The sequence below is a fragment of the Trichomycterus rosablanca genome, chromosome 26 (assembly GCF_030014385.1).
Source record: "Trichomycterus rosablanca isolate fTriRos1 chromosome 26, fTriRos1.hap1, whole genome shotgun sequence".
Classification (NCBI taxonomy): domain Eukaryota; kingdom Metazoa; phylum Chordata; class Actinopteri; order Siluriformes; family Trichomycteridae; genus Trichomycterus; species Trichomycterus rosablanca.
The window spans coordinates 17,948,924-17,971,271 of record NC_086013.1 but is presented as its reverse complement, the minus strand read 5'-3'; the positions used below and the strand labels follow the sequence as shown (position 1 = coordinate 17,971,271).

Here is a 22,348-nt window from a genome sequence, read left to right as displayed (position 1 = left end):
ATTGTGACGTCACTCTGTTGAATTTTGATGGAATTCTCCGACGTCAGAGCAGCTCAATCACGCTCACAGCTAAACCCCGCCCACTGCTCACCCTCACAGCTTATTATTATTATTATTTAATATTATTATTAATTTAGTATTATTATTAATAATGCATTATTATTATTATTATTATATTATTATTATTATTATTATTTTAATACTATTATTAATTTATTATTGTTTTTATTATTTTTATTATTAGTATTAATTTATTACTATTATTATTATTAAGTTAATACCATTATTAGTCTATTATTATTATTATCATTATTAATATTAATATTATTAATTTAATATTATTATTATAATTGTTATTAATAATTTATGATTATTATTATTATTAATAATTTATTATTATTATTATTATTTCTGTTTATCTCTTCAGTGAAAATTGAAACAATCACATTTAAAATATTGATTTCTTTTTATCAACCCCTGTATCAGGGTCAGGGCCGCGGTGGGTCAATTTTCACCTAAATATTGGGCACAAAGCAGGAACTGAACATGATGCAGAAGATGCCCAGGAGATGGAGCCACATCATGACTTGTAAATCAGCCTGAACTTCACCTGTGCACATCAGTACCTCAGTCCAGGAACCCTGATCATACTGACCATGAGAAAACAAACAACTGAAATATTTCCTCACATCAGAAAAATGGAATTCTGTGCAAATGAGTTCATTTCAGAAGTTTAAACTTAATAAATAAAAATAAAACTATAAAACTAATATTTACAAATCAGATTTATTCACTGTCAGTTTTACCTCTGCTTTATTCTGGTCAGGGTTGCAGTGGGTCTGATTATTTGGGCGAAAGGCCAGAAACACCCTGGGCAGGGCGCCCGTCCATCACAGGGCACACACACACACACACACACACACGGTGAGTGTAATTTCTAGTAGCTGTGGAAGGAAACCCACATGGACAAGGGGAGAACATGCAAACTCACACAGGAAGGACCCTGGCTGTCTGTCTAGGGAATCGAACCCAGGCGACAGTGCTACCCACCTAAATCATAATCAGAGCTGAAATATCACATGTAAGTGAGAATCAGGTGCACTGAGTGTTTCAGGACCTCAACAGGAAGTAGAATCAGTTCAGCGTTTACATTTCTACATCCTGTGTGTGTGTGTGTTTCTTTGACATTAACTTCCTGTCATCACTTCCACATCAGAAGCGAGTGACACCATGAAGATCAGACGGAGGCTGAGGGCGTCCTTCAGCTTCAGCTTCAGCTTCATCTTCATCTTCTGGTCAGGTAATAAAATTCCTTCTATAAAATCACTTTACTTATTTCACCTGTGTGAACTTTATTATTTACATAACAGTAAAAGATAAAACAGGGATCACACAACTATTAATGTGCACTTTCATGAGTTCAAGTGAGTTTTATTTTCTCTGCTTGATGTTTTGAGGTTATTATTATTATTATTATTATTATTATTAAACAGATAAATCAGTGAAAGATTAAATCATGAAGAATTTGTTCAGAAATGAAATGAAAAATATTCGTGTTGTTTGAAGTGTGACGATGACGAGGACTAAACTGAACCACTGTGTGATGAGACTCAGATGAAGCGACTCGGCGCTCTGTTATTATTTTTTACCTTCGTGTTTTTACTCACCAGGATTGAAACACTTTAAAATGTGATGAATTCAATAAACAGAAGGGAATGTGATTTCTGAGCGTGATCACGTCGGTTCCTCACCTGAGTGTTCTTGTACAGTTAGAAGCAGTTAGAACACAGACCGGACTGTCCACAGTCAGACGAGCTTTAAACTATCATGGGTTTAAAGAGTTTACATTCAAATATTCAGTAAATTTACAGTTTTTCTGAGCTGCTGCTGTAATTTGTCCTATCAGGGACTCTATTGGTTGCCTCGTGTATGAACCGATCAGAGATGTTTTATTGTTGGTAGCTGGTAGCTGAACTCAGCAGGAAAGCAAACATCACGCATCATGGCAGGTCAGCCAATCAAAAGGTTGTGGGTTTGAATTTTAGATCTGCTAAGCAGCCACTGTTGGGTCTTTAACTAAGACCTTTAACCCCCTCAGCTCCAAAAATCAACTTCCAAACAAGCTGTGATACGCTGTGATAGAGCATTTAACTCTAGTGTTCACGTCTAGATACATCTATATTATATATAAAATACATCGACATTTAAACTCATCATCAAACCTCCTCACTGTGTTACACACACAATGTACAACGTTACACTTATTTACACACCTGTACACATGTTGCTTTTCTGCTATATTCTATATATAACAGTTTTAATACTATATACAATATTTAATACTATATTCCTGATCTGCACAGATATCTGATCTGTTCCACCTCCATGTGCATGCAGTAACTGGATAAAACGAAATGAAACTTTATATTTTATCTTTGTTCAGCACTAAATCTAGTTACACTCACTTCACTACTCAGAATGTGTTTTGTTCGAATCTCAGGCACCTTTGTGTCATTTTACAAGGTTTCTAAGTGGAAGATGAGAGTACACGAGTAACAGGACTGACAGTAACAGGACCGAGGTTTTAACCTAGATTTTCTGTAGTAAATACATGAAATACAGCAGCATAGAGAACATGCTAAAGTACGAGAACACTGTGTACAGTCTAGTGATTTACAAACTAATAATAACTAAGAATCAATTTTGGTAACAGGAATAACCGTAAAGACGAATCTTCTCAGTCAGAGTTACAATATTACCAAACATACAAGGGAGAACCTACTAATGCTCCTCCCATGAGCTTCAGTAGATACAGATGTTGAACATTTCTGTTATAAATGTGAGCTGATTGATGAGAATATTCTCACATGTTTATGATCAGAAGGATGAATATGTGAGGGTAACAGGACTGAGGGGATTTGAACCACATTATTCTACATTTCTGATATAAAATAAAGATTAAAAACACAGATGTGATTTGGAGTTACTGAACGCTGCAGGATCAAAGCATTTCTGACTGATTTTACTCTGATATTTTATTCTAAAGTGTCGGGTTAGAGAGGGGACGTGTTTTGTTTTTATGAACGTTTTAAATGATAGATCCTACATTTGTAATTAGATGAATGTGCAGAACATTTTACTACACTGTGTGTGTGTGTGTGTGTGTGTGTGTGTGTGTGTGTGAGTGTGAGTGTGTGTGTGTGAGTGTGTGTGTGTGTGAGTGTGTGTGTGTGAGTGTGTGTGTGTGTGAGTGTGTGAGTGTGTGTGTGAGTGTGTGTGTGTGAGTGTGTGTGTGTGAGTGTGTGTGTGTGAGTGTGTGTGTGTGAGTGTGTGTGTGTGTGTGTGTGTGTGAGTGTGCTCAGAAATTCCTTGTACATGTAACGTAACAGTTTATAATTCAGTAACGTCGTCGTCTCCTCTATTTCTAGGCGTGGCGGGTGATGATGTCACGTGTCAGCCGGTGCAGGTCCGTCTCAATCAGTCGGCGTCTCTCACCTGTAGAGTTCAGGGCAATTCCACCGTGGTTCAGTCCGAGTGGACTCGCTGTAATGACTCTTCCAGCATCGTGGTGTTCAGTTCCACTCACAGACTCACCGTGAACGAGCCCTATAGGGACCGGGTGAGGATCCAGGACTACCACACTCTCACCCTGACCCGGGTGCAGGAGGAAGATTTCGGGATGTACTGCTGCAAAATAACAGCGTTTCCCAGCGGGAGTCTGGAGGGGCGCGTCCACCTGGAACTGACCGGGAAAGAACCGACCCCACTGTCAGGTAAGCACAGCATCCCCGTCCACCTGAGTTCTGAACATAAAGAAATCCACAGATACAGATTTCACTTCAATCCCCATGATGCTGCAGCCATCAGCAGCCAGAAGTCCTTGAGAGCATAACTGGCATAATCAGAACTGCACAGGTTCAGCACCCCTGCACCCAGTTGTGTTTGGACAGGTTTGAGTCCTGACCTCAATCACACTAAACAACTTTGGGATGAATTAGAATGCCTTCTCATCCAACATCAACGCCTGACTTCACACATCCTCTTTTAACAGAATGGGCCCAAATTCTCACTGAGAGAGTGGAGGCTGTTATAGCCATAAATAAGCAACTAGTATTAATGTTCATGGTCCCAGAATGGTGTGTCCAACAAGCTCATGCTCAGGTGTCCACATACTTTTGGTGGTATAGTGATCAGATTAGATGACTGCAAACAATGCACAGTGAAAAGCACGAGTTAGAACCTAAAAGAGGATCCACACTGATAAACCAGGAACCAGCGAGCCACCACAGACACGCCAGAGAGAACCAGCGTGTAGAAACGCTGAACAATCAATCAACAGCTCACGCAGAGCCAGTGTGAAAAAGTATTCACCCCCCATCTGAATATTACTGTTACTGTTCTTATCCCCCAGTACTGGTGGATCGGTGCGTGAGGTCGGTCTCGCTCACGGAGAGTCACACGCTGATCTCCACGTTCCTCCACTTCTGTACAGGCGCCTCGGCCCACTAACCAGGGTCCTTATACAGCCACCAAGACCCCGCCCACTTTTTAGTCCCGTCTTTTCCCACCCGGCAGACTAGTGGCTGATTGTGTTTGTTAGAAGGTGCCCAGCCGACCGGTCGCAGAGCTGAGATTCAAACTCTGATAAAAAATCCCGCTGTACCACCTGGGCGCCCACAAAAAGCTTCCTGATCATAAAACACGACATGATGTTCCACCACCTGTATCACCCTGGTCTTTATGTCATCATGTTTACATTATAATGTAACCCTGCATCATGAGGTCTGACCCAGTTACATCACATCTGATTCAGGGTTACAGTTACTGGCCCAGTAAGACCTCACTGGGTTTTTCTGTGTAGGTCTGTGGACCAGTGGTTGGTTAAACCCCAGATTTAGAGGAGCTCTGGTTTATAAGAGACCATCAGTACATAACCAGTGTGTACGGAAACGTCTCTGAGCGTCCAGACCGTCGAGTGTCTCGGCCGTGCTGAACTCTGCGGTGGTTTTGCACCAGTTCACACTTCCTGACCACAGAGACTCATAACCTGCTTCAGAGAGTCACGTGATGGTTTAACTGGAATTTCCCACAGTTCAGAAGAGCTGATGTTACAGTATCAGGGTCAGACACACGGGGCTTTAAATGAAGGACTGGTCAGAAGTGGAGGGAAATGGGTTCGAATCCCTTCGTTCATTGTGTCTGTTTGGCAGATTTTTGTTTCCAGCAGATTCTCCAGACTAAATAAACGTCTCTGTAGAGCGCCCCCACCAGGCCGGGCTGTTGCACTGCTGTTAGTTTTGTTCGATATTTAATATGAACGAGTTTCAGTGGTTTTGTTTCTCTCCTCATTAGAAGAATAAAACAAATCGACGTGTTTGTTTCTCTCAGGTTCGTCCATGATGACGTGGATCTACATCAGCTGTGGTGTGGCTGGACTCATCATTCTGCTCTTGATCGGCATCGCACTGGCTTGTAAGAAGGTAAACAAATTCATTATTCTTCTACTTAATAGAACCATTAATCCTCATCAGCCACTAGAACCACTGAAACCACTGAAACCACTGGAACCCCTGAAACCACTGGAACCACTGGAGCCACGACACTAATGAGTCAAAGACGCTATGAGTGAAATTCACATAGTCACATGACATTCAGAGCATCTCAGCAGGGTTTAAATCCAAACCCTCGTTAGTTTTTTTGAGCCGATTAGAGGTGGATTTAAGTCACGTGTAAATATTCATTCATTTTAAACACTTGATGTGGAGAAAAATTCCACTCACGAACCTGCAACCATTCGTGTCGTCAGTTCCTCACGCATTAAAAAGTAGAAATTAATAGGAACACTGATGGAACACAGGGGGGGAACACAGGGGGAACACAGGGGGGAACATGGGGGGAACACAGGGGGGAACACGGGGGGAACATGGGGGGAACACTGATGGAACACAGGGGGGAACACTGATGGAACACAGGGGGGAACACGGGGGGAACATGGGGGGAACACTGATGGAACACAGGGGGGAACACTGATGGAACACAGGGGGGAACACTGATGGAACACAGGGGGGAACACGGGGGAACACTGATGGAACACAGGGGGGAACACGGGGGGAACACTGATGGAACACAGGGGGGAACACGGGGGAACACTGATGGAACACAGGGGGGAACACTGATGGAACACAGGGGGGAACACGGGGGAACACTGATGGAACACAGGGGGGAACACGGGGGGAACACGCCCCCGTCCTGACTTTTTTAGACACTCTTACAGGGATCAGATTCTAATTGTGTTTTTACTGTTGTTGTTAGCTACATTAGCACTGTAACCTAAGAAATCTTTTCTCTCTGCTGCTGTGTAGAAGAAAAGAAAGATCCGTAACCCGGTTCACGTTACACTGAGGTGCGCCAGCGTGAGTCCTCACCAACCGTCAGTGCTTCAGAAGGACCCTCACACACCCGAGGATGAGGACGATGAGGACGGCATGTACCTGAACATGAAGACCTCGCCGTAGCCAGAATATAATGTACACAGAACTTTATTTCTTTAAAAGTACACATTCCAATCCCTCCCACACCTCTCACCCCTACCCCTCATCCCTCTACCCATCTATCCTCGTCCCATCTCCCCTCGTCCCATCTCCCCTCGTTCCATCTATCCTCACCTCCTCTATCCTCCTATTTTAAGGAGGATGTTAGACTAGTTTTAAAAGAGGTTTAGACTGGTGGAAGGTGGGTTTTGGGCTGGTGTTTGGGCTGGTGTTTGGGCTGGTTTTGGTGTTAGATTAGTGTTTAAGCTGGTTTTAAACAGTGAGTTTGAGTCTTTATTTTGTTTAACTGGTTTTGAGCAGATTGGATTTTAAACTTTAAAGCTTTTTTGCATAACCAGTGCTGGACTCCAGTTCCTGCATATAAATAATGTTAACATTTATATATTGTGTAAAGTTTTAAACAATGTAAATATAAATAAAAATAAATAATCTGATGTATTATGTAACTGGGTTGTTAACACGGGGTGTTACTGGGGGTTACACAGCATATTTAGTTTCATATTTTCTACCCAGTGCTGATCATCAATAATAAATTATTCACCTCTGTACTTTTCTAGACTCAAATATAAAATATGTGTCATCATTATAGAGTGAGGACACTTACAGCTGCAGGAACAAGTTTGTGAACCCATTTGTTATTCAACACAATCATTTTTTATCATCCAGCCTGGAAACAGCAAGTGAGCTCGTACTGATAGTTCTGAGTGTGCAGTGAGCACCAGTCATCAGATTAATACGTGTCCTACAACTAATAAAAACTAAACTTTATATCAGAACTGAGTCGCAGGAATATTTTTCTACCATGAGTCTTTATATCTGAAAATGTCCCAAAGTGACCTGGTGCATCTTTAATAATCAGGTGCAGCTGGTCTTTTTCTTCTTGTATGATTTTAATGTTTTTAACAGCTTCTTATTAAACAGAAAATAAAGTAAAACATTTTATAATTAAATCTGTAGGAATTTATCAGTTTAAAATGAATGAGAACATTATAAAAGCTCAAACATGTTTTATTAATTTAATCAAAAACCTTTATTTTATGAGAAAAATATTTGTACCAAGCAGCATCAGACCTGATTTCTCATTACAAACAAATACATCATTAAAATACAAAACTAATGAAATAAATGAATGCACATGATAGTAATCCAGATGTTTACAGCTGAGCTGTTCTGTCTGAAATGTTTCCCCACATACAGATTTCAGCACCTTGAGCACCGAGTCCCAGCTGATCCATTCAGTAATGAATAAACAATTCTGGGATCAGTTTCTGCTGCACTGCATGAACACACGTTTACTGATCCCGGAACAGATCACAGATTTCACTGGGTTTCAAATCGGAGCCATTCAGAGAATCCTCCCAAATAATGCCTTACTCTAGAAGAGAGAGAATAAAAGCATGAATTATAATTAACATCATGTTTCATCTGTTTAAAGGCTCCAATAATTAACACTTTTATTAGTGAGATTCCAAAACATGAGGCAACTAACAGAGTTCATAAAGTGAAGGTTTGAACGGCAGTGATTTGTGTTTTATGTTTGGCGTCACCTGGTGGATGAGAGTGGAATTGCATGTTCAACAAAATATTCTGTAGAATTTCTCACTAGTATTGAGGCCTGATGCTGTAATTCCATGACCACAAAATTACTCATTCATTCATTATCTGCTTTACCACTGCTTTATCCTGGTCAGGGAGGCGGTGGGCCCAATACACAGTGACCATTTTCTACCATGAAGCATAAAACAAAGCGTCCACAATATCTGTAACTTCTCGACCAGCCATGCCCACTCCATCAGGCAGGTAGGGGGCGCTGGTGGATGGAAAGTATATTTCTCTCTCAAAACTACACTTTAAAGCTTTCCTGTGCCTCATTACGACACCTGCGGGCGACACTTTAAAAGACCCTGGAGACTCGGGTGAGTTCCTGTACTCTCTAACAGTCTCGTTAGCTCCTGTGTTGTTTGCTGTTGTGTTTACCTCTTGTACCCCAGACTGTATAAGGTGTGCAGGGCAGAGAGACTGCGGCGCCCCCTCTGGCAGTACAGTATTACATCTGCGTCCTGTGTCTCGGGCATCCGGACTCCAAACTGCTGTGTGAACTGATCTGGGGTCAGTGTGAACGCCTGCTGCAGCTTCGACACTGCACACACACACACACACACACATAGCATTGGTTGTTTGTGTCACAAGCCCCTAAAACTGGTGGACCGCATCTCCAATGAGGATCAGAAATCAATTTCTCTACACACCCAGTACAATAACTGACAAGATTCAGTGCTAAATAAACAAGGTCACATTTATCAGAAAACTGGAGACGGGAAAAACACTGCCTTTTGTGTGTGTGTGTGTGTGTGTATCTCACATGGAATATTGATGGCCCCTGGTATGGCCCCTTCCTCAAACTCATGCAGCTCACGAACATCAAACAGTTGCAGCTTTCCAGCAACAAACATCTGTTTTAACTGGTCATAACACACTACACACACACACACACACACACACAAACACACACACGCACACACACATGAACATGTAAATCTCTTCCAGTGTTGGGACATAATGCTGAAAGAAATTTGTCTGAATCCTCAGTATTATGAGATCAATCTAGAGCAGCATCCTTATAAAGGCAAAAAAAGCCGAATCTAAAAGTTTCCCAGAGGGCATGACAACTGGATAAATGATGCCGGTTTTGAAAGGAATCCCTCCAGCTGCAGCATATTAATAATTAATGAGGTGCAGAGACTGCTCTTGAAGTGCTGATTAAAGGAACCAGGACTGTCGGTCATCTGTGCATCATACTGCAGTCTGCGCCCCCTGCTGGCCTATACGACAGGTGAGCGTGTTAAACAAGTGTTGAGGATGTGAAGATAATCTTAATGGTTCAGTAGATTATGGGGAAATATGTGTCATTTAGCATTTGTAGCATTAAACATATAGCAACGTCATCAGAGCGCTTGTAATATTAGAAAAGCTTCAACGTGAAGAGATTTATTTTGACATCCTTCATTATTCAAACCTTCCTAACAAACACATCAGAACTTAAAACTCATTCCATATTTTATTGGATAGTTAGACGTTCCTGCCAAATAATATAATATAATCACACACAGGTTTGGTTTGTGTGGGAATCGTGTCCTGTGCCTCTGGAATTAACCAAAATATTATATTTATTTTTGTGCAGGAACCCGTGGCATTTCATTATGTTCAGGTTTAATTGGGGGATTATTTACTGAATAAAGTTATTTTTTGTAAATTTACATTTAAAGCATTTATCAGAAGCTCTGAACCAGAGCGGCTTACAGAAATCCAGTTCACATTATAGTTAAATCAGTAAAAGAATAAGGACGTGGGTACCTGTATCTGTGACCTCTGTGTAAAGGTTCTCTGTGTTTTGGATGTTTGAAGGTCCATAAGAGCAAACAGAGCCCAGCAGTCCCAGTACAGAATACACCAGTGCAGTATGGAGGAACATCGTTCTTGAGTAAATCACTCAGGTTCTTGTGTGTTATTTAATACAGTGTGGTCAGTAGTTGAGTCTGTGCTGTGTGTGGTGTCAGTGACTGGATTAACAGTGCACAGTTACACCCTGGTGTCGGTGCTGTTGCACAAGCAGCTGTTGAAATTCCACTACAGTGTTGCACAACACAGCCGAACACTGACAGATCTACAGCAACATTTAGATTCAGATTACATTTCTGTCATCCGCGACCCTGACCAGGACAAAGCAGCGGTTAAACAGACAATGAATGAATGAATAATTACAAACTAAGTGTAGTATTTAAAGTGTGAGCTGATTGTAGAGCAGCATGCAGAGCGGTGAATGTGAGAGCGCTGCAGTTACTCACACAACCGCTAGGCGGAGACATTGAGGAGAGAGAATTCATCATCATTCATTCTTCAGTAACCACTTCATCCTGGTCAGGGTCACAGTGAAACATCATTATTATTATTTTGTTAAATTAATTATTGCCATTTTCCCTTTTCCACCCAATGTAGTCACTGCCAGGGGAAGTTGATCTAGATCTGGATTGAGGAGGGCCCAGGCTGCTGCGCATCTCTCCTACATGCATTTACATTTACAGCCTTTATCAGACGCTTTTATCCAAAGTGACTTACAGTACTGTGACAGTGTACTGTCTAAGCAATTGAGGGTTAGGGGCCTTGCTCAGGGGCCCAACAGTGGCAACCTGGCAGTGTCTTGAACCAGTGACCCTTTGATTACTAGTCCAGCACCTTAACTGCTAGGCTACACAGCCGAGATCACTTCTTTTCACCTGCCAGGAACCGGGGGTCACAAAGCATGTGGAGAGCCACACAGTGACATCCGTGCTCAGCCGCCCCTTGTGCAGGTGCCTCGACCAACCAGCAGAGGCCGCACTTACACCAGGGACACGGAACCCTGTTCTAGCCATCATCCCTCCCCCTACAGACACACAGCAGATCCTGTGTCTGTGTAGGCGCCTGGTTGGCTGATAGCGAGGCGTGTTTTATTACTATTTTGATCTGAATGTATTGTTTTAAGATTCAGGTGTGACAAAACGCCCAAAAATAATATTAATAATAATATAATAATAATAATAAACAATAACAATAAATAATAATAATAATAACAACAATAATAATAAGTACAATAATAATAATATAATAATAAATAATAATAATAATAATGATAATAACAATAATAATAATATAATAATAAACAATAATAATAATAATAACAATAACAATAACAAAACAATAATAATAATAATATAATAAACAATAATAATAAACAATAATAATAATAATAACAATAACAATAATGATAATAATAATAACAATAATAATAATAATAATAATATAATAATAATAATAATAAAAATAAAAATAATAATAGTAATATAATAACAAAACAACAATAATAATAATAAATTATAATAATAATTAATAATAATTAAAATAACAAAAATAATAAAAATAAAACAATAATAATAATAAAAATAGTAATACAAATAAAATAATAATAATAATAAACAATAAAAATAATAATAATATAATAAACAATAATAATAAACAATAATAATAATAATAACAATAATGATAATATTAATAACAATAATAATAATAATAATATAATAATAATAATAAAAATAAAAATAATAATAGTAATATAATAATAACAAAACAACAATAATAAAAATAAATAATAATAATAATTAATCATTATTAAAATAACAATAATAATAAAAATAAAACAATAATAATAATAAAAATAGTAATACAAATAAAATAATAATAATAATAATAAACAATAAAAATAATAATAATATAACAATAATAATAATAATAGTAACGGATGTGTGTGTGTGTGTGTGTGTGTGTGTGTACATGCTCGGTGCAGCGCGAGCTCTCTGTGTGTGTTGGGCCCCTCCCTCCTGCGCGAGCCTCCGGGAGCCGCGGCGGCCTGCGGAACAACACCGAGCAGAAGCGGAACCGGAGCAGCAGGAGGAGGTCGCGGTGCGTCCATGGTTCACGGTAAGGCCCGGAGCGCGCGTGATTGTTTGACGGCTGCTCGCGCTCACCGTGCATGCGCCTGATCTGCTGTCTCGCGCTGCTGTTTTTATGGTGGATGATCGGACCAGGCGGAGGGAGCGGAGGGGGGCGGGAGGCTCACGCGGCTCGCTCGGTGCTCGCAGGCCGCAGTGAGGCCTCACCTTACCGGGGGAGGAGAGGCACCGACACCGCCTTGTGTTCACCCGGAGGGGGGCGGATGGGGGGGGGGGGGGGGGGGGGGGGGGGGTTCGGGTGCGTGTCGCAGCGCCTTTGATGTTCGGCGCGGATCGTATGCACGAGCCAACATGGCGCCCGTGGAGGGTTTTTGTTCTGTGGAGGATGGAGCGGAAGAGTTCCACGGGAGCGCGCGCGCTAATCAGATCCGGTCAGGTCGGTAGATTCAAAAGCTCCGAATGTTCAGATCAGATCGATCAGATCGATCAGGGTTCAGAACTGCAGTGTGGTGCATCCAGCTCGAGCATGAAATCTAACTGCATGATGATCATCAACTGAGTATCGAACCGCACGATATACCGGTTAGTATCGATCACCGACACAGCCGTGTATTTATATCGCAGGTACACGGTATAGAGCAGTATTGGGACGCACCTTCATGTGTTTCAGCCACAGCAGTCACTGACAGGTGTAATAAAGGTAATGGCATGCTTCTGACACTGCAGCAACAGTTCAACAGTTTAGGGAAGGTCCGCCCCTGTTCCTGTTCCAACGTGAGTGAAGAAAGACGTGAAGAACAGCTCGGTTTAAAGAAGCAGCCACTGAGAGCCAGAACATACCCCCCACAAATCATCCATCACTAATGCAGGCGCCTCGACCAGACAGCAGAGGTCGCAACTGAGCAGCCCAGTCGACCTTCCTCCCCCCCTCAGGCACAGCCAGGAGATTTAAACTGGAGCTGTCAGCAGTGGTAGGACAGGGTCTTCGTATAAACGATCAGAGCAGTCATATTAGATTAAAAATCACTTTTGTTTGTGCTGATTTTAAGGTAGATTTAGATTTATATTCACTAAAACAATTAATATTTCCGGCTGTGTCCCAAATTGTGTCCACTTTTGGTATTAATAACCGATGGTATAAAATACAAGCACGTAATGCACAATACAGTAATAATACTACTACCAATAATAATAGTAATAAAAAAAGAATAACAATGATAATAATATTAACAACAACAACAATAATAACAGTAATAATAATTATAGTAATAACGGTAGTACTACTACTTAATAACAGTAAGCATCAGGATGCTCTGTAGATGATCCAGCTCACAGCAAACAGAAGCTGAAGGAGCCGCTGGTAACATCCTGGTATCGCAGGAACCCTAGGTTCTAAACGTTCTGGATCATGACTGTAATATGCAGGTGAATTGTGTGAAGAAATGGTGTGTGTGTGTGTGTGTGTGTGTGTGTTCTACAGTCGGTGCGCTCTGCATGGATAACAGTGTGTGGAACGGTGGAGTCCGTCAGCTGAACATCTTCAGGTACGAACCCCCCTCGGAGGCTGATGTTCATAATAGCTCTGATGATCTCTGATTGGTTGATTCTTTGTGGTTGTAGATCTGCAGAGGCCGATGAGGATTAGAGATGATGGATGAAGATGTGACAAGACTCGCTCTCCGTTCCCAGGAGCCGAAGATCATCCTGCACGGCTCCGGTTGGTTGACGTACGACTGATCGTGAGATTCTTTATTTAGTTTCTTCGTGTTTCGTCTGATTCGTCTGGTTTTCTCTCAGACGACGGTGGGATGTGTGGTGAGGAGTACGTGGTGGAGCTGCAGGAGACCGTCCTGCTGTCGGACGGGGAGAACGACGGCGAGAACGAGGGCGTGGCCGTACGGAGCGTCTCCTCCGACGAGCTCGTCATCCAGGACGCCGTGGAGGACGTGGTGGCCGAGGACGACGAGGGCGTGGAGACCTGCGTGATGTCACTGGAGGGCGAGGAGGAGGAGGATGAAGAAGTGACGGTGGCGGAGGAGGAGCTGGAGGAGGAGGAGAGAGAGAACGAGCTGCACTCCTCTGGAGATTATCTCATGATCTCCTGTTAGTCCTTCAACATCTAACATCAGATCCACATCTAATAGATCCCTCACCCTCACACACACCATCAGATCCACATCTAATAGATCCCTCACCCTCACACGCACCATCAGATCCACATCTAATAGATCCCTCACCCTCACACGCACCATCAGATCCACATCTAATAGATCCCTCACCCTCACACGCACCATCAGATCCACATCTAATAGATCCCTCACCCTCACACACACCATCAGATCCACATCTAATAGATCCCTCACCCTCACACGCACCATCAGATCCACATCTAATAGATCCCTCACCCTCACACACACCATCAGATCCACATCTAATAGATCCCTCACCCTCACACACACCATCAGATCCACATCTAATAGATCCCTCACCCTCACACACACCATCAGATCCACATCTAATAGATCCCTCACCCTCACATGTACCATCACTACTGGGATCTTTGTCCCAGTGTTGAGTGTGAGTGTTGTTATCAGTGTGTAGAAGCTGTAACTCAGCGTGTGTGTCCTCCACAGTGGATGAAGATGGTAAGATGGTCTCTGCTGATGGAGAGGAGGTGACTGTGGAGGGAGCGCTGGACGGTCAGCAGGTGGAGAAGGACGAGGACGGACAGGAAGTCATCAAAGTTTACATCTTCAAAGCCGACTCGGGGGACGACGAGCTCGGTGAGCGGGGTGATAGCACTGACAGGTTGTGTGTTGGTGATGTTCATGGTGGTGTTGGTAACCGTGTGTGTGTGTGTGTGTGTGTGTGTGTGCGGGTGAAGGAGACTCAGACTCGGTGTGTAAGCCGCTGAGAGAGAAGATGCTCTACATGTCAGTGAGTGACGGCCAGAACAATCAAACCGAAGGTCAGTTACTCACCCGTCTCACCCTCACCTGTCTCACCCTACAGCACTGTAGTGTTCCTCATTCTGTGTGTGTGTGTGTGTGTGTGTGTGTGTGCAGGTGGATCTAAACTCTCGGATGAGGTGTACATGGAGGTGGTGGTAGGAGGTGAGGAGCCGCTTACCAACGACAGATCGTACGAACCGAAAGAGTTTATACCCGTCAACTGGAGTGCTTATGGTTAGAGACACACACACACACACACACACACACACACACACACACACACACACACACACACACACACAATAATATAAAAACACACACTGAGTATCTCTGCTTTGTGTGTCTCTCTCTGTGTGTTTGTATTATTGTGTGTGTGTGTGTGTGTGTGTGTATGATTGTGTGTGTGTGTGTGATTGTGTATGATTGTGTGTGTGTGTGTGATTGTGTATGATTGTGTGTGTGTGTGTGATTGTGTGTGTAGATGAATCTGAGTGTTGTGAGAACAGGAATGGAGCAGCGAGTGCGGTTCTGCACATCGACGAGTCCGACACGCCACACACACTCAAACAACAACAACAACAACACAGCAAAACACACCGACGAGCCGAGCACCGACAAGTACAGACAGGTAACACACACACACACTCACTATACACACACACACACACTCTATACACACACACACACTCTATACACACACACACACTCTATACACACACACAATCAACAACACAGCAAAACACACCGACGAGCCGAGCACCGACAAGTACAGACAGGTAACACACACACACACTCACTATACACACACACACACACTCTATACACACACACACACTCTATACACACACACACACTCTATACACACACACAATCAACAACACAGCAAAACACACCGACGAGCCGAGCACCGACAAGTACAGACAGGTAACACACACACACACTCACTATACACACACACACACACACTCTATACACACACACACACTCTATACACACACACACACTCTATACACACACACAATCAACAACACAGCAAAACACACCGACGAGACAAGCACCGACAAGTACAGACAGGTAACGCACACACACACACTCACTATACACACACACACACTATACACAACATGCACACACACACAAAATACACTTATACACACAGTATATACACTATACACACTGTTAACAGCACACACAGTATACACACACACACATTACACACACATATATACACACACTATACGCAACACACACTTACACACTATACACACACACACTATACACACACACACTATACATACTATACACAGCACATCCTCTATACACAACACAAACTACACACACACTATACACACATGTAATTAATCACAAATCATGACTGATTACAGCTGCTGACTTCTCTGTGATCATATAAGCAAGACTAGTTTGACTGCACTAATTTAACCTAGTCAAAAGCATTAACATGCACTGTGTGATCAAAAGTATGTAGACACCCCTCATTGCCACATCCATTTCTTCATGCTTTGTGGCAACAGCCTGGGGAAGGGCTGTTCCAGCATGAGTGCGACCCTGTGTACAGAAACAGTTCGGTCTGGAGGAACTATAGAAGCCCTGATCCTAACCCCAACGATCACCTTCAGGATCACTGCACGACCTTACGAATGCTGACCACAGACACACTCCGAAATCTTGTGAAAAACTTTTCTTGATGAGTGGCGGCTTTTATGGTGGTGCACATAAAGAATTAATGCCCATCGTGCCACAGTCAGGTGTCCATGTATGTTTGGACATAACCAGAGTTATTGTAGGTGGCTGTTTGAATGTTTTAAATGGATTAATTTCAGTATTTTTTTTTTTGTCTCCTCCCTCAGCGATCATTATCGGTCCGTACGGGCAGCCCCTCACCGTGTACCCCTGCTTCCTGTGCGGGAAGAAGTTCAAATCCCGCGGCTTTCTGAAGCGGCACACGCGCAACCACCACCAGGACGTCCTGGACCGCAAGAAATACCAGTGCACCGACTGCGACTTCTCCACCAACAAGAAATCCAGTTTCCACGCTCACCTGGAGGAGCACACGCAGCACGGCAAGCCGGCGTTCGAACCCGAACCAGCCAAAGAGTTCCACCAGCAGGCGGCGCTGTTCTCCAACCGACTGCAGCCGCAACAGCAGCAGAAAGCGACCAAAGCGGCTCCAGTTCCCGCCAAAAAGGCGTACCGGTGCAAGTTCTGCGAGTACGTAAGCGCAGAGCAGGGTCTGTTAAACCGCCACCTGCTGGCCGCGCACAGTAAGAACTTCCCGCACGTGTGTGTGGAGTGTGGAAAGGGGTTCAGACACCCGTCAGAACTGAAGAAACACACGCGCACACACACGGGCGAAAAACCGTACTCCTGTCCGCACTGCAGCTACAAGTCGGCCGATTCGTCCAACCTGAAGACGCACATGAAGACCAAACACAGTCAGGAGGAGGAGGAGGAGGAACCGGCGCCGCCCGCAGCCGAAGAGATCAGGGAAGATACGGCGGAGACGCCGCGGGAGGACGAGGACGGAGACGAGGAGGAGGTTCGGGTTCATCCGTGTGAGCTCTGTGATCACCGCAGCTCCAATTCCAGCGACCTGAAGCGGCACGTCATCTCCGCCCACACCAGGGATTATCCTCACCAGTGCGACGTCTGCGGGAAAGGATTCCACCGCCCGTCCGAGCTCAAAAAACACTCCCTTACCCACAAGGCCAAGCGCTCGCACCAGTGCCGCCACTGCAGCTTCAAAACCTCGGATCCGTTCGTCCTGAGTCGGCACATTTTATCGGTTCACACTAAAGAACAGCAGCAGGAACAGGAAGAGGAACCGGAACCAAACCAGCAACAACAACCGCCCCCGCCGCCGTCTGTACCGACGCAGGACAAAACTCCGCCCAAAAAGACAGTCGGGGCGGCACAGCTGGCTCTAGGTGGGGCCCCCATTATTAAAAAGGTCGTCGGCGCCAAGGGGGCGCGGGAACGGCGGGTTTATCAGTGCCAGTACTGCGACTACAGCACCGGCGACGCCTCGGGATTCAAACGCCACGTCATCTCCATCCACACCAAGGATTATCCACACCGCTGCCAGTTCTGCTCCAAGGGCTTCCGCCGACCGTCCGAGAAAAACCAGCACATCATGCGCCACCACAAGGACATGATGCCCGCCGAGTGAGAACGGACCAGTACCCCCCCAACCCCGCCCCGCCCCGCCCCGCCCTGCTGCGCCACGTCCAGACCTGTCCCGTCCTCACCGCTTACATCCTGCACTGTCTGCATTTACAGCTTCCATTTATGTGTGTGTGTGTGTGTGTGTGTGTGTGTACTGATGCACTTAATGACCAAAAGTATGTGGACGTCTGACCAAGATCCTCAAAAGTTCAGGCACTGATGCTAGATGAAAGGTCTGAATTGCAGTCAGTGTTCCAATTTATCCCACATACGTTCAGGACCCTGTGCTCTTCGTGCACAGAGAGTCGTTATGAAATAGAAAAGGGTCTGTCCCAAACTGCGTCCGCGAAATCGTAAGCATATTATTTATTTATAGAGCTGATTTTATCCACCAGTGGGTGTGGCTGAAACACCTAGGTCTTGGGTGTTCACATACTTTTGGCCATGTGATGTATGTGTAAAGCAGGTGCCATAATTCCAAACACCAAACTTTATTAGGACAGAAACTAAACATCAGAGCTCCAGATAGAAAAAATTTAATTAAATTAAGCTACTAAAGGACGTTTATTGTTCAGAAAACTCAAAATAGAATTAATCAGAAATCAAAAACAACCTTTTTTTTATTAACAGGTAAAAATATTCTTCATAAATAAATTACTGACCAAAGACATTTTTAATAATGTAGAACGAGCGTTTAATAATAATATAATAATAATCCAGACGCTGAAACCGGTCTTCTTTATTCTCTTGTGTGGGTGCCCGGCCGGTCGATAGGACAGAGGAGCTGAGATTCGTACCCCAGAGCTCGAGATCTCAGCGCTGCACCACCTGAGCACCTCTGTTTTATTTAATCACAGTCAAACAAAAACTGATGATGAATTAAATCTGTATAAAAAACATTTAACTAAAATACAGGAAGAGGAAATGTTTATTAACGAGCTTTTATTAACGAGATAAAACAGTGTTAACCTTTTAATCAGCAGTGTTTCTAACAAGCGGTGCCTAATCAGACAGGCGACTGTGAGGACCATTCCAGTTCCTGCATTAGTTTCAGTACTTCATGGACCGGCTCGTGTTTGTTTAGTGGAACCTGTGTGATGTTTCCTGTGACTCTGGCTGCTACACAATTCCACTACAGTAGCTCCACCTACATGCTTAACTGTACACAGTGCTGGTGGTTTACAAAACTAATGTTATACAGACTTCACGTTTGTGCAAGCAAAGCTGTGCAGAAGAACGGTGCACCACCACTACAGGGTCACCAGCACTATGGGGACTCTTTGTGGTCATATGGGGTCTTACTTTGCCACTGGTCCCATAGATTTAATTCTTGTTTTTTTTTTTTTGATTTTGCACTGATTTCCAGTTTCCCCCTGAACCTTTGAGGACCTCGTGGTCGTCAAGTGTTAACACAAGGTCTAAATTATGCTCCATAATGATCAGCTGATGATTTTCAGGACAATTCTCGACCGATCTAACGAGCCCCGTTAAGTCAATAAGGGTCCGAGACTTCAGAAGTGGACGTTATAAACTTTTGCACTTTTTTAAAGTTAATTAAATATGTATATCATAGCTGCTCGTTAACATTTAAAAATATTTGTTTTATGGGATTGATTTACTTTTAATCACACTAAAAATCAATCATGTGTAAAGAGTAATTTAAGGGGTGCTTAAACTTTTGCACACTGGAGATGAAGATGAGATGATATTTACTCTGTATTTTCCCTCCTGCCGGCATGCATTGAACATGGATCCGGCGTCCACATTCACTTGTGAATAAGGTGACAGTTTAGCGGGACAGGGTTTGATTTTGGAACGCAGCACTCAGAGCTTTATCACTTTCATCCATTATTTATCATTCTGCCTTTTAATCTCTATCAGATTTGATCTGGGGTGTCTTTATACTTTAGAAAACACAGAGCTCGTCTCCCAGATGACATGAGGCATCTTAATATTAATTCCTATCAGCTCTGTATTAGCTGTGATTATTTATATGGCCTGTTTTATAAAAGGTCTCAAGAAACGGTATAAAACAGAATTATAAATCAGGAATGTACTTAAAATACTGGAATTACCTTCTCTGTCGTGTGAAACTGACCCGTCCAGAAATATCTGCACATGTAAATGCTAGAGAAATGAAAGTGCTGCCAGTAGCCCAGTGAGGAGTCGTTATGAGGAATCATTTGTGAGTGAATCAGTGAATCATTTATTCAAGATGTCCCTGTTAACTTTACCTTACTAATTAACCTGATGTAGGATTAACCTGCTAAACTGCCATGTGAAGCTGCATGTGTGTAAGACCAAAAGGCGTGTCATACCGCTGAAGCTAACATGCTAATTACACGTGTTTTAAATGTGTGAAAGGGGCTGTAGGCACCATTTGATTGGCTGTAGGCACCCACTTTGATCCTGCACAGCTTTATCATTTTGTGTTGTTGCATGCAGAAGGAATCCCCGTCATGTATCGTTCTAGCATGAGTGTGTGTTGGTGTGTGTGTGATGCTAAGTGCAACATCTCACACTTCTCCCACATTTTTGAGGGACCCCATTAGAGGATTAGTTTTGTGCGACTGTGTGTGTGTGTGTGTGTGTGTTGTGAACATTAGTGCCATGCTGAAATGCACTCACCAACCCTTCATCAACTTTACAGGTGCTAGAAACACGTCACTGTGTGTGTGTTATTAATGCCTGCTATGTAACACACACATGCTGTGTCTGGTGTGTGTGTGTGTGTGTGTTTCACACCCTGTGGTGTCACTTTGATTCCATGTCCACAAATTTTAGAAATTGTTTTTTTTTTTTTGTCCCAAAATTCCACCAATCACATTGCAGCTCTTATTTAAACAATTCAGAATCCTGAAGACGAGAGGTCAGAAGGTCATTAATGCATCCTTTATTGTGACATCACAATTTCCATCAAGCACTGGGTCACGCCTGGTCCCGTTTAGCCCCGCCCCCCTTTCTGCCCCGCCCTGTGCTCTTTTCTATAGTAAGATATTATTTATAAGTGGGTGAGGTGCGTTGCGAGGGTGTGTATAGTTTAGTGATTCTATATGAGTGTAACTTATTGTTTTGTACACAGATCTGTAAAGAGAACCCGGATGTAAACACTTCTTTTAAAGAAATCTGAAATGTGTGTGTTGTCCTGAGTGTCCTGAGTCCACGTTTATTAAAAAAAAGAGTTAAAAAGGAAATAAAAGAAAATATTTTCCTGCATGGTTGTTTTTCAGGTCAATAACAGAGACGATCATTATGTTTAAATCATTTTAATCATTTATAAAGTTTTTTATCATTCCATAACGTTAGTTTATTTCCTGTTACACTGATGCACCTCGTCTAACGGTACATGTCCACTTACTTTGGACTCTTTCTCTTTATGGTGTGTATGTACAATGCTGGAAGAGGCGTGTCAAGACCAGTAGGGGTCGCCTTAATGCACAGGGGAATGAGGTATATCCACACATAACAAATATTTGTGTGTATATAGTGTTTGTATTGAATACACAGTACAGTTATAATTTTCTGTGTTCAGGATGAGTTGAATCCTCCGGTGGTAAGAACACACACACACACACACACACACACACACACACACACACCGCAGCTTCTTCACTCCTAATAAAAAACAAGGAGTTTAGATTCACACACAAACCACCAAGAGAGATTCAGATTATTGCACTACAGTAAATAAATAAACACTTTACATCATAATAATCACTTTTACATTCAGCTTCTCCATAACTGAATGATGGTCCCGCACCACCACTGTATTTCACACAGTGGTTGCTACGGTAACTGCAGTTTTTATGCTGTGTTCAGGGTGCTTTTGATCGTGGTGTTGGGCCACAATGACCAGAACTCATTTGGAGGAGAAAGCATGAGGCATTCAGACACAACAAACACAGTAATGGAGGAGCCATCATCTAAAGATCAGATAAAATAATGAGGACTTTTTAAATTATGAATGAGGGACAGTGGGAGCCTAGTGGGTGGAGTTTAAATCCCAGCTCTGCCATGTAGCCACTGTTGGGCCCTTGAGAAAGGCCCTTAAATATCTCTGCTCCAGGGGCGCTGTACAATTCCTGACCCCAGCTTCCAAACAAGCGAGGATACATGGAGAAAGAATTTCATTGTACTGAACATCTGTATCTGTATATATAACAAATAAATATGTTTA

At 43.0% G+C, this 22,348-nt stretch overlaps 3 protein-coding genes across 4 annotated transcripts; 2 read left to right on the top strand and 1 right to left on the bottom strand.

The window, feature by feature from the left end:
• Nucleotides 1–556: 556 nt before the first annotated feature.
• LOC134303490 (nectin-3-like protein) lies at nt 557–7,327 on the top strand. 2 transcript variants are annotated; one of them, XM_062988921.1, is made up of 5 exons: nt 557–1,300; nt 3,429–3,773; nt 5,389–5,480; nt 6,363–6,527; nt 7,141–7,327. In XM_062988921.1, exons 1-4 carry the CDS (start codon nt 1,231–1,233, stop codon nt 6,513–6,515), a joined length of 660 nt encoding a protein of 219 aa, XP_062844991.1. In that variant the 5' UTR covers nt 557–1,230; the 3' UTR covers nt 6,516–6,527; nt 7,141–7,327. The 2 variants fall into 2 exon arrangements, with proteins under 2 accessions (XP_062844991.1, XP_062844990.1); XM_062988920.1 differs by having other exon boundaries at nt 6,363–7,327.
• A 258-nt stretch (nt 7,328–7,585) lies between these two features.
• Nucleotides 7,586–10,169, bottom strand: LOC134303561 (thiosulfate:glutathione sulfurtransferase). Its single transcript, XM_062989001.1, has 4 exons — nt 9,906–10,169; nt 8,914–9,027; nt 8,529–8,691; nt 7,586–7,926 (listed from the first exon to the last, which is right to left on the bottom strand). The coding sequence occupies exons 1-4, from the start codon at nt 10,021–10,023 to the stop codon at nt 7,872–7,874; spliced, it is 450 nt and encodes a 149-aa protein (XP_062845071.1). The 5' UTR covers nt 10,024–10,169; the 3' UTR covers nt 7,586–7,871.
• A 1,779-nt stretch (nt 10,170–11,948) lies between these two features.
• On the top strand, nt 11,949–21,385 carry LOC134303192 (zinc finger Y-chromosomal protein 1). The gene is made up of 9 exons (XM_062988521.1): nt 11,949–12,065; nt 13,518–13,581; nt 13,658–13,754; nt 13,835–14,140; nt 14,671–14,820; nt 14,922–15,005; nt 15,103–15,222; nt 15,470–15,616; nt 16,857–21,385. Exons 3-9 carry the CDS (start codon nt 13,685–13,687, stop codon nt 18,173–18,175), a joined length of 2,196 nt encoding a protein of 731 aa, XP_062844591.1. The 5' UTR covers nt 11,949–12,065; nt 13,518–13,581; nt 13,658–13,684; the 3' UTR covers nt 18,176–21,385.
• Nucleotides 21,386–22,348: the final 963 nt, after the last annotated feature.

Excerpts from the sequence above, each read along its gene's own strand:
- LOC134303490 (XM_062988921.1), top strand. The coding sequence starts at position 1,231 with ATGAAGATCAGACGGAGGCTGAGGGCGTCCTTCAGCTTCAGCTTCAGC. Across the intron at positions 1,301-3,428 it reads CATCTTCATCTTCTGGTCAG|GCGTGGCGGGTGATGATGTC; the intron begins GTAATAAAATTC and ends CTCTATTTCTAG. Across the intron at positions 5,481-6,362 it reads TCGCACTGGCTTGTAAGAAG|AAGAAAAGAAAGATCCGTAA; the intron begins GTAAACAAATTC and ends GCTGCTGTGTAG.
- LOC134303561 (XM_062989001.1), bottom strand. The coding sequence starts at position 10,023 with ATGTTCCTCCATACTGCACTGGTGTATTCTGTACTGGGACTGCTGGGC. Across the intron at positions 9,028-9,905 it reads CACAGAGGTCACAGATACAG|TGTGTTATGACCAGTTAAAA; the intron begins GTACCCACGTCC and ends GTGTGTGTGTAG. Across the intron at positions 8,692-8,913 it reads AGGGGCCATCAATATTCCAT|TGTCGAAGCTGCAGCAGGCG; the intron begins GTGAGATACACA and ends GTGTGTGTGCAG.
- LOC134303192 (XM_062988521.1), top strand. The coding sequence starts at position 13,685 with ATGATGGATGAAGATGTGACAAGACTCGCTCTCCGTTCCCAGGAGCCG. Across the intron at positions 14,821-14,921 it reads CTCGGGGGACGACGAGCTCG|GAGACTCAGACTCGGTGTGT; the intron begins GTGAGCGGGGTG and ends GTGCGGGTGAAG. Across the intron at positions 15,617-16,856 it reads GCACCGACAAGTACAGACAG|CGATCATTATCGGTCCGTAC; the intron begins GTAACACACACA and ends CTCCTCCCTCAG.